The following is a 12,528-nucleotide window of genomic DNA, read 5'->3' as shown; positions in this document are numbered from 1 at the left end:
GCTGGTGGCATTATGAAGTAGCTGGTGGCATTATGAAGTAGCTGGCGACATTATGAAGTTAAATTATGAAGTAGCTGGTGGCATTATGAAGTTAAATTATGAAATAGCTGGTGACATTATGACGTTAAATTATGAAGTAGCTGGTGGCATTATGAAGTAGTTGAGTTGCATTATGAAGTAGCTGGTGGCATTATGAAGTAGTTGAGTTGCATTATGAAGTAGCTGGTGGCATTATGAAGTAGTTGGGTGGCATTATGAAGTAGTTGAGTTGCCATTATGAAGTAGCTGGTGGCATTATGAAGTAGCTGGTGGCATTATGAAGTAGCTGGTGGCATTATGAAGTAGTTGAGTGACATTATGAAGTAGTTGGGTGACATTATGAAGTAGTTGGGTGGCATTATGAAGTAGCAGGGTGGCATTATGAAGTAGCAGGGTGGCATTATTAAGTAGTTGGGTGGCATTATGAAGTAGTTGGGTGACATTATGAAGTAGTTGGGTGGCATTATGAAGTAGCAGGGTGGCATTATGAAGTAGCCAGGCGGCATTATGAAGTAGCTGGTGGCATTATGAAGTAGCAGGGTAGCATTATGAAGTAGCTGGGTGACATTAGGAATTATCCGGGTGACATTAGGAAGTAGCTGGGTGACATTAGGAAGTAGCTGAGTGACATTATGAAGTAACTGGGTGGCATTAGGAAGTAGCTGGGTGACATTATGAAGCAGCTGGGTGACATTATGAAGTAGCATGGTGAAATTATGAAGTAGCTGGGTGACATTATAAAGTAGCTGGGTGACATTATGAAGCAGCTGGGTGACATTAGGAAGTAGCTGGGTGACATTAGGAAGTAGCTGAGTGACATTATGAAGTAACTGGGGTGACATTATGAAGTAGCTGGGTGACATTATGAAGCAGCTGGGTGACATTATGAAGTAGCATGGTGAAATTATGAAGTAGCTGGGTGACATTATAAAGTAGCACTGTGAATGATAGAAGGGGAGAAGCGCGGACTCAAGTGTAGTATAAAAAGTTTTATTAGTTAAATACCAAGCGACAAATAAAACTCACAAGATACTATAGCGGTCTGTACATATCAAAAGCCGACTGCTATATATCACCCAAGATCCTTTCCGATTGTGACTCCGGGTGTATATGTCCAGTATGTTCCAAACAGTCTCACTCGTGGGAATACACCTCCACTGAGATTACAGGCAATCCTGCTCTGCAGTCGCGGGGATGGATGACGTCTCTTGTGGCGCTTAGCAAGCGGTGGATCGCTGGATGTTTCTTAGAGACTACGGATCCCACAGGGACCAAAAAGCTAAGTAGAATACTTCAACGCGTTTCATCCCGTATCGTCGGGACTTTGTCAAGAATACTTAACTCACTCCTCTTTGTCCCTTATATACCAAATGGGGAAAAATACTCCCATGCGCTTAATTGCTATAATATAATATAATTGATGGTCTATAAAGGGCATCGAGGAGAGCAGAATTGATTTATTGTATATAAAATCAGATTTGATGTTAAAAGGGTATAAAGAATGTATAATCATTTATAATAAAGAAACCATAGGTGGCAGTTAATCAGTTCATGGGGAGAATTAACCTATTCAGGATTGATTTTGTACAATACCATAATTACAATACATATACACGCATAAATAAAATACAATATAATCATACATTAATCATAAAAACCCATACATACATGATATAATATGTTCATAAATAGATAAAAACAATTAAAAAACAATTAATAATCAAATGCATAAAAGAAGCAATGTCATAAAAAGGCCCTGAATATCTAGTTCTATATTTAACCCTTTGGGTTCTAAACAGTCTAGGGTTTTTTATCCAAAAGGTTTCCCTTTGTCTCAACTTGAGCAATCTATTTGTATCCCATCTATCTGGTGCAACCCATTTTATAAATTTTAATACTAAGGTCGTTAGGATTTTGATTGTGACAAACTTTAAAATGATATGATACACTGTGATTGTCAAAGCCTGATTCTATATTTCTTATGTGTTCCCTCAATCTATACTTTATTTTCCTTTTAGTTCTTCCTACATAGATTTTGCCCCATTTGCAGGTTAATTGATATACTACATATGTGGTATGGCAGGAACATCTATGTTTACATTTGTATACACAACTGCCATCATAATTGGTAAAGACAGTATGTTGAGTATCTATGAGGGGACACATAACACATTCAGAAACTTTACAAGGATATAGACCTACATGTCCCCCACACCAGTTAGTAAGTGTTCCATTGTTTGTTTTATGTTTAAATTTAGTGGGAGCAATATAATTTTTGAGGTCCTTATTTTTTCTAAAGATAACTTCGGGTTTGTCCCCTAACACATTATGAAGCACTGGATCAAGCTTTAATACTTTCCAGTGTTCAGAATTTTTTTGATTTGATGGTGCTGGTTGTTATACCTGGTGATAAATTTGACATTCCCTTCATCAGAACTTTTCCTGGTTTCATTCTTATTTTTATTCTTATGTTGATTAGTGATGAGTTGTGTTCTGTCCATTTGCAGGACCTTTGTTCTGGCAGTGTCTAATAATTGTTTGTCATAACCTTTCTCTATAAACTTTTTAGTTAAATGTTCTGCTTCCTTATTAAAATCATCTAAATAAGTGCAATTACGGCGAATTCTCTGGTATTGTCCCAGTGGCACATTATTTTTCCACTGTTTATAATGCCCCACTCTTAGCATTAAGTAAACTATTTCTGTCTGTTGGTTTATGGAAGTTTTTTTACACATACCTTATTAGTGTTTGTATCACAATATAATACCAAATCAAGAAAGGGAATAGATTCAGGGGAACTCTCATATGTGAAATTTAAATTAAAATGGTTTGAATTAATGTGAGATATAAAGTCTTTAATTTGAAATTAAATGATTAAAATATCATCTATATATCTAAAATACTTTAAATATTATTTAAAAAGGGATTGTTATTCCAAATAAAATTATTCTCAAATATGGACATGTATAAATTTGCGTACGATGGGGCAAGCGTAGTCCCCATCATAGTACCCTGTACTTTATGGTAAAAAATTCCTTCGAATAAAAAGTAATTATGTGTAAGAACAAATAAAATAGCATCCTCAATAAATTTTCTTTGCAATTCAGGTAAATGAGTATTTGTTAAGGATTCCTTGATGGCTGCTATACCTTTTAGATGGGGAATACTGGTATACAGAGCAGCTGCATCACAGGTTATCCATATATAATCCTTATTCCATTCTATACCTTCCATTTTATTTATGACGTCAATTGTGTCTCTGGGATAGGCTCTAGTAGATGCAACAACAGGTTGTAAAAAATTAATCTACATATTTGGACAAATTGTCACATAAAGAGCCTATCCCAGAGACAATTGGTCTTCCAGGGGGATTTGTAGGGTCCTTATGGACCTTGGGTAGATGATAAAAACACGCTATCTTAGGAGCTACTTCATATAAAAATTTAAACTCCTCCATATTAAGAATTTTTATAGATTGGGCTTCTTTTAAGAGATTGAATAATTCTTTCTTAAATTTATTAGTTGGATTAAAAGTTAAGGGGATATAGGTATTTTTATCACCTAACAAGCGTAATGCTTCTGCCAAATAGTAACTTTTGTTTTGTACAACTATACCTCCGCCTTTATCGGCGGCCCTAAATATGATATCATTATCTTTACTTAAAAGTTGTAATGCTGTTCTTTCTTCTCTTGATAGGTTATCTCTGCCAGGTTTTATTCTATGAGATGTATTTTTAGAAAGAGCCTCAATGTCCTGGCAAACTAGCCTATTAAAAATCTTAATATACTCCGTTTGGCTGTGGATAGGATAGAAGATGGATTTGCGTTTCAAAGAACAGTGTTGGACTGAAAAATCATCGCTGTCTTCATATATAGAATACCAGATAAATTGGAATCTGTTTCCATATTGTCTATTTCTATATTGTCCCCTAAATATTCTAAAATGTTAATGTCTTCCTCACTAATACTATTATTACCTTCCAATGAATTGGTTACATTGTTTTTTGAAAAATACCTCTTCAGAGTAACTTTTCTAATACATTTTTGAACATCAATGTATAAATTAAAATAATTGGGTGTTCTATTTGGAGCATAGTTGAGACCCTTAGTAAGTAATCTCAATTCACTGGTTGTAAAAATCCTATCTGATAGATTGAATATCATTTTGATATTTTCCTCTAACTCCATCTCTCTTTGTTTCTTTTTCCTTGATTTACATCCTCCCCTATTTCCTCTCGGTCTGTTTCGTCTAGAGTTCTTTTTGGGTTCCTCTGACTTAGGGGTTTCGATAGAACATATTCCCTCTCTAGATTCTGCCCTTCTGAGTGGTATTGTTGGGGTGCCTGTTGTTTGTGATGTTGATGCCCCCGATTCTGTCCCCCCCCCTTGCTGTCTCCAAGGGGGTACCCCTAAAAAATGTTGGTTACCCTGGGTTCTGTGGTTGGATTTATTATTGGTTCTAGGTGTATGAATGTGATTGTTTTTAGGTCTGGCCCCTTCCTGTTGCCATCTGGGGGATGGTGGTTGATTACTCAGATCAGCAAATCTATTATGTGTAGGTACCTCATACCAGGTAGTTTCTTCCCTATTTTTGTATTGGGCTCCTGAGTCCTGGTATTCATCTCTGTTAGTTCTATTTCCATTACCCTTGTATTTGTTTTTCATATAGTGATTATCTTTGCTCCAGTTCCCCCTAGACATTTTGTTATCATAAGTATTTCTATCAATTTGTTCTATTGGTTTTTTATTGTTATGATAGGTAGTATTATGGATTCCAGGAGGTGGGACCCAAGTATGGCTATCATTAGAATTAGAGGGTATTCCCTTATCAACTTCATAATTATTTGCAATTTTACTTCTATGTGAAACATTCTTTTTATATGAGTTATACTTGGTCATTTTTGAAATCTTCCAAATCCATCTGTAATTTTTTAGTTTTATTACATTTGAGCTCACTGGAAAAAGAGTCTACCCTTGATTGAATATTCAAAATTAATTCCTTCCACTTTTGAATGTGTTCAATGGGCTGTATTTTGTTGACTAATTTGTCTATCTCTGTTTTCAGTGAGTTCAATTTGTATTCCCTGTATTTTATTAATAGTTTAATAAGTGCCTTGGAACAAGCATGTAATATCTGTTCCCATTCTAATTGAAACTCCACTTCATCGAGATTAAATGCTGGGAATTTAAAGATTCTGAGACCTCGGGGTATATTATCATGAAGGATATAGTTATCTAAGAGTACCAGATCTTGCCATTCTTTGGCATCCTTCAATAATAATTTTTTCTAATTCCCTGAATAGTGTGATGGGGTCTGAAGATTGGTCACTGGTAATATTTCCCTCTAAAAGGTTAGAAGACCTCTGTCTGGTACTACGCAGAGAGTAGCTCGGTGGCATATGAAGTAGCAGGGTGGCATTATGAAGTAGCTGGGTAGCATTATGAAGTAGCTGGGTAGCATTATGAAGTAGCTGGGTGACATTATGAAGTTGCTGGGTGACATTATGAAGTTGCTGGGTGACATTATGAAGTAGCTGGTGACATTATGAAGTAGCTGGTAATTTATGAAGTTAAATTATGAAGTATCTGGTGGAATTATGAAGTAGCTGGTGATATTATGAAGTTAAATTATGAAGTAGCTGGTGGCATTATGAAGTTAAATTATGAAGTAGCTGGTGGCATTATGAAGTTAAATTATGAAGTAGCTGGTGGCATTATGAAGTTAAATTATGAAGTAGCTGGTGGCATTATGAAGTTAAATTATGAAGTAGCCTGGTGACATTATGAAGTTAAATTATGAAGTAGCTGGTGGCATTATGAAGTAGCTGGTGACATTATGAAGTTAAATATGAAGTAGCTGGTGGCATTATGAAGTTAAAATTATGAAGTAGCTGGTGGCATTATGAAGTAGCTGGTGACATTATGAAGTTAAATTATGAAGTAGCTGGGTGGCATTATGAAGTTAAATTATGAAGTAGCTGGTGGCATTATGAAGTTAAATTATGAAATAGCTGGTGGCATTATGAAGAAGTTGAGTTGATAGAAACATAGAAACATAGTATTGACGGCAGATAAGAGCCATAGGCCCAGCAAGTCTGCCCCACCTTACCTAACAGTATAACTTATCTAGTTCGTAGGATAGCCCCTATGCTTGTCCCATGCATTTTTAAAGTCCCCCACAGTGTTTGTTGCTACTACCTCTTGAGGAAGTTTTATTCCATAAATCAATCACTCTTTCTGTAAAGAAGTGCTTCCTCAAAATTACTCCTGAATCTACTACCCTTTAGCTTGAGCTCATGACCCCTTGTTCTTGAATTTTCCATTTTATGTAAAATACCCACAGCCTCAGTTTTACTAAACCCTTTAATGTACTTGAAAGTTGATAGAACTTGAAAGTTGATAGATAATGCATAGAGTTGCATTATGAAGTAGCTGGTGGCATTATGAAGTAGTTGAGTTGCATTATGAAGTAGCTGGTGGCATTATGAAGTAGTTGAGTGACATTATGAAGTAGTTGGGTGACATTATGAAGTAGTTGGGTGGCATTATGAAGTAGCAGGGTGGCATTATTGAAATAGTTGGGTGGCATTATGAAGTAGTTGGGTGACATTATGAAGTAGTTGGGTGACATTATGAAGTAGTTGGGTGGCATTATGAAGTAGTTGGGTGGCATTAGGAAGTAGCTGGGTGACATTATGAAGTAGCTGGTGACATTATGAAGTAGTTGAGTGACATTATGAAGTAGTTTGGTGACATTATGAAGTAGTTTGGTGACATTATGAAGTAGTTTGGTGACATTATGAAGTAGTTTGGTGACATTATGAAGTAGTTTGGTGACATTATGAAGTAGTTGAGTGACATTATGAAGTAGTTTGGTGACATTATGAAGTAGTTGAGTTACATTATGAAGTAGTTTGGTGACATTATGAAGTAGTTGGGTGGCATTATGAAGTAGCAGGGTAGCATTATGAAGTAGCTGAGTGACATTAGGAATTATCCGGGTGACATAGGAAGTAGCTGGGTGACATTAGGAAGTAGCTGAGTGACATTATGAAGTAACTGGGTGGCATGAGGAAGTAGCCTGGGTGACATTATGAAGTAGCATGGTGACATTATGAAGTAGCTGGGTGACATTATGAAGCAGCTGAGTGACATTATGAAGTAGCTGGGTGACATTATGAAGTAGCTGGGTGACATTATGAAGTAGCTGGGTTGGCATTATGAAGTAGCTGGGTGGCATTAGGAAGTAGCTGGGTGACATTATGAAGTAGCATGGTGACATTATGAAGTAGCTGGGTGACATTATGAAGTAACTTGGTGACATTATGAAGTAACTGGGTGGGGGACAGTGTAATAATTTCTAATTATTATATAATTTTCAACTATCCAAGCACTAATTAATTGCATAATTTAACATACATTGTAAATTTCTAACATTAGCTATTTTTAATTTCATATTGGCTAACATTTTAGCCGGGGTGGTCAGTAAAATTAGCCGGATGGTGCACCCGCCAATAAGGTCCTGGGGAGAGCACTGTAAATGTGAGCTACTCATGCAGACTATATTATGTAATTTCTGTCTTTATATTTAATATTTAATCACTGACCATATACTCCTGTTGTTGCAGCTCGTGCGTCTTGCTTGTGACTCTCTTCTTCTTTCACCCCCTGCAGGGAGAACTAGATTATCAACTCCAAGATCAAGACAACGTGGTATTTATCTCTACATTACACGGTGGCTAACTGTAATATTCAGGAGTTCATAAAGACTTTGTCCTCGCACACGGCAGACGCCAGGAGATGTCTGGCTACAGTCAGGTTCTCCGTTACTAACCGGCTCCGATGTCCTCTTCTCCTCTGCATTCTAACCATCTGCCTTACTGCATCCCCAGTGATCTGTCCCAGGGCCTTGTCCTTTATAATGAACCAATCTCATGTTGTCAATTCAGAGTTTATCCATTTATTGACAGACAATTTCAAAATGTTTTTTTTTTTTTTAACTGATTTTCCTCTGTTGAAAAAAAACGTCTTTTTTTTTACTTTTTAGCATGTGGAGGTGAGACCCTCGCTATGGGAGATTCAGACGCTATCTGCCGTTTTCATATACATGTCAGTACTGGTTATGCATTTCCTTTTAGTTTCAGTTTAAACAGTTCTTATGTAAAGCGACAGTAACCATAACTGACATTATTGTTATGAATCCCGGCCGGTAATGCTCATACGGTTATAAATGAATCCCCCATGGCCTCTATTTATCATAGTCTGGCGGACCTGATCCGACAGTGCGGATCAGGTCCGCCAGACTATGATAAATAGAGGCCATGGGGGATTCATTTATAACCGTATGAGCATTACCGGACGGATTCATAACAATAATGTCAGTTATGTTTACTGTCCGCCAGACCTCGCTGAATACAGCGAGCAATACGCTCGCTGTATTCAGCATTGCACCAGCAGCTCACAAGAGCTGCTGGTGCAACGCCGCCCCCCTGCAGACTCGCGGACAATGGGCCATCAGCAGGGGGGTGTCAATCAACCCGATCGTAACTCGATCGGGTTGTATTGTGGCGATGTCTGTCTACCTGCTCAGAGCAGGCGGACAGGTTACGGAGCAGCGGTCTTTGTGACCGCTGCTTCATAACTGCTGTTTCTGGCGAGTCTGAAGACTCGCCAGAAACAGGGGCCATGAAGCTCCTTACGGAGCTTGTTAAATAGAGGTCCATGTGTGTAAGTTCACCTGCTAAGCTGGCTGCTCTATTTTATCGCCAGACTCGCGTAGCGGTGCATTTAATCATATTCATCTCTGGTCAGGTGCGGCTTCTCTTTGTTTTCTACGATTTCACATGTATGAACGTTTGCCTTGGATACAGTGTCCCTCTGGTTAAAGGAACCTATTCAGCCTCCCTGGCGATTAATCAGTAGCAATGTGTGTTATGAATAAAGTATATGGGTCTCATGGCAATAAAACAGTTTTGTTTTTGTGTTATTTCTAGAGTAACAGGCGACTTTGTGTAGATTGTATTTATACAGATCACCTGGTTAGCAAAACCCAGGCAATCTCTGGGAAACCGATACAAGTTAAAGGGACAGTATACACCAAAGTTCAGAGAACTGCATATAATAGACACTACTATAAAGAAGAATAGGTACAGATACTGATATAAAAATCCAGTACAAAACCGTTTAAAAACTTACTTCGAAGCTACAAGTTTAGCACTGTTGATGAGGTTAGACTGGGACACCCAGTGAAAGGGGCTGGGAAATCAGGAAAAGCAGACACTCCCCCCTTCCATGCATATGAAAGACAGATTATACAAGCAGGAGCGGCAGTAATCAGTATACATCTGACACTTTAGGGATTGGTTAGGAGTCTGAAAATCAGCACAATGTTATTAAAAGAATAAGCAAAACTATACATTGTTACAAAAACACACCCAGATGGGCTGTATAAATGGATCATCCACAAAACATTTATGCAAAGAAAAATCTATTGTACAATGTCCCTTTAAATCCGGTGAAGAGGTAATCTATGTGCTAATAAGATCAATCACTCTCTATATTGTATCCGTTTTCTAATTATAATAGTGCTTAATACCCATAAGGACCTGCTCCGTAGACCACAGCTCATTATAACGTTTCTACAATGAACTGATCATGATGATATTCTTGCTGCAGCAATTGATTTCAAAGTATTTTTGTTGTACATTTATGTGATTGAGTCATGATTGAGGGCACTTGGTATAATCAGATTAATTTTAATATTAGAGTTGTTTATATTTCAGTGGCATCCAACTCTAGGGGTAGGTTATCATTAAGGGAGGTAGATCTATATGGCTGCATACTAATGACTTGCTTAAAGGGACAGTCAAGTCCAAAAATAACTTTCATGTTTCAAATAGGGCATGTCATTTTAAACAACTTTCCAATTTACTTTTATCACCAATTTTGCTTTGTTCTCTTGGTATTCTTAGTTGAAAGCTAAACCTAGGAGGCTCATATGCTAATTTCTTAGAACTTGAAGGCCGCCTCTTATGTGAATGCATTTTTGACAGTTTTTTCACCACTAGAGGGCAAAAGTTCATGTGTTTCATATAGATAACATTGAGCTTATGCACGTGACGTTACCTAGGAGACAGCACTGATTGGCTAAAATGCAAAGTCTGTCAAAAGAACTGAAATAAGGGGGCAGTTTGCAGACGCTTAGCTACAAGGGGATTACAGAGGTAAAACGTGTATTATTATAACTGTGTTGGTTATGCAAAACTGGGGAAATGGGTAATAAAGAGATTATCTATCTTTTAACAACAAAAAATTCTGGTGTTGACTGTCCCTTTAAGGTAGGCAGATCTATATATATACCACAGCCCTTAATACACAAAGTAGAGGTCATACCTATACTACATGCTTACAATGGGTAGGTAGAGTGTTAGAACTATACTGTCCAGAAAAGAAAAGAAGGTCTGGCAGCACATAGTAGTGATAAAATAAAACGCTTTATTGAGCAATCTTTCAGGCACACAGGTACATCATAGATTAAACGTCTAGACGTTTAATCTATGAAGTACCTGTGTGCCTGAAATATTGCTCAATAAAGCGTTTTATTTTATCACTACTATGTGCTGCCAGACCTTCTTTTCTTTTCTGGACACTATTGGCAAGTAATCCGTTGCTTTCACGGCATTGCAACCCGATCACCACAAGCGTTAGTGTGCGAAGTTGGATACGGAAGCGTCAGGGACGTCATCCATAGGAGCCTGCACCCGGAGTACAGCGTGTGAGCTGCAAGCGGCCTCTCTTATTACCTGAAGTGTTAGAACTATACTGACTGATTAGGAAACACAATGAAGTTACTGTATTTGAAAGCGCTCTGTTTGTCTCAACCTGAGTAAAAATTTCACACAGCACTAACAGCTGTGACGGCACAATAGAGAGTGAATGTATGAGAATGAGCATGGAGATCAGTGCTGCTTCATAGCGAGTCTGCTTCACACACTGCTTCAAATCATATAAGAACCAAAAAATAAAGCGCCACTTCACCATTTATAACGCTCCAGTCAAAATAGTAAAATCCATACGGCTAGATTGCGAGTTTTGCGTTATGAGTAATAACGCTGCTATTACGAGTCTTGCAGGTATAGCTGTACCGCACACTTTTTTGGCCCATAACGCAAAGTAACTACCGCACCTTTCAAAAAAGTCCTTTTTCAATGGGACTTCCATAGCGCCGGGTATTACGAGTTTTTGCCTGGGAGACCAAGAAGTGAGCGGTACAGCCTATACCGTCAAGATTCGTACCTCCATCTAAGTCAGTAGTTATGAGTTTTTACGTTACAAATCTGTAGCATAAAACCTCATAACTAAAGTGTTACAAAGTACACTAACACCCATAAACTACCTATTAACCCCTAAACCGAGGCCCCTCCCGCATCGCAAACACTAAAATAAAATTATTAACCCCTAATCTGCAGCTCTGGACATCGCTGCCACTATAATAAACATATTAACCCCCCTAAACCGCCGCACTCCAGCATCGCAAACACTAGTTAAATATGATTAACCCCTAATCTGCCGTCCCCAACGTCACACCGCCGCCACGTATACTAAAGTTATTAACCCCTAAACCTAACCCTAAGTATAACCCTAACACCCCACTAACTTTAATATAATTAAAATAAATCTACTATCATTAACTAAATAATTCCTATTTAAAAACTAAATACTTACCTGTCAAATAAACCCTAAGCTAGCTACAATATAACTAATAGTTATATTGTATCTAGCTTATGTTTTATTTTTATTTCACAGGCAAGTTTGTATTTATTTTCAACTAAGTAGCTAGTTAGTAAATAGTTATTAACGATTTACTAGCTACCTAGTTAAAATAAATACAAAATTACCTGTCAATAAAACCTAACCTGTCTTACACTAACACCTAACATAACACTACAAAATAAATCAATTACATTAATTAAATACAATTAACTAAATTACAAAAAAAAAATCAAGACTAAAATTACACAAATAAAAAAGAAATTATCAAATATTTAAACCAATTACACCCTAATCTAATAGCCTTATCAAAATAAAAAATCCCCCTAGCCTAAACTAAACTGCCAATAGCCCTTAAAAGGGCCCTTTTGCGGGCCATTGCCCCAAAGAAATTAGCTCTTTTAACTGTAAAAAAAAAATACAAACAACCCCCCAACAGTAAACCCACCACCCACACAACCAAACCCCCCAAATAAAATCCTATCTAAAAAACCTAAGCTCCCCATTGCCCTGAAAAGGGCATTGGATGGGTATTGCCCTTAAAAGCATTTAGCTCTTTTCCATTGCCCAAACCCTAAGCTAAAAATAAAACCCACCCAATAAACCCTTAAAAAAAAACTAACACTAACCCCCCGAAGATCCACTTACAGTTTATGAAGACCGGACATCCATCCTCATCAAGCGAGAGAAGTCTTCATCCAAGTGGGCAGAAGTCCTTAA

General features: G+C 37.5%; 1 protein-coding gene across 1 annotated transcript in view; it reads left to right on the top strand.

The window, feature by feature from the left end:
• URM1 (ubiquitin related modifier 1) overlaps positions 1–7,983 on the top strand; it is a 99,027-nt gene extending 91,044 nt beyond the window's left edge. The window contains exon 5 of the mRNA XM_053695498.1: positions 7,714–7,983. Within this exon, the coding sequence (XP_053551473.1) occupies positions 7,714–7,782 (69 nt within the window). The 3' untranslated portion in view covers positions 7,783–7,983. The remainder of the gene's footprint in view (positions 1–7,713) is intronic.
• Positions 7,984–12,528: the final 4,545 nt, after the last annotated feature.

This window comes from Bombina bombina, chromosome 12 (assembly GCF_027579735.1).
Source record: "Bombina bombina isolate aBomBom1 chromosome 12, aBomBom1.pri, whole genome shotgun sequence".
NCBI lineage: Eukaryota > Metazoa > Chordata > Amphibia > Anura > Bombinatoridae > Bombina > Bombina bombina.
The sequence above is the reverse complement of the archived record's forward strand: the minus strand, read 5'-3'. Positions and strand labels throughout refer to the sequence as shown.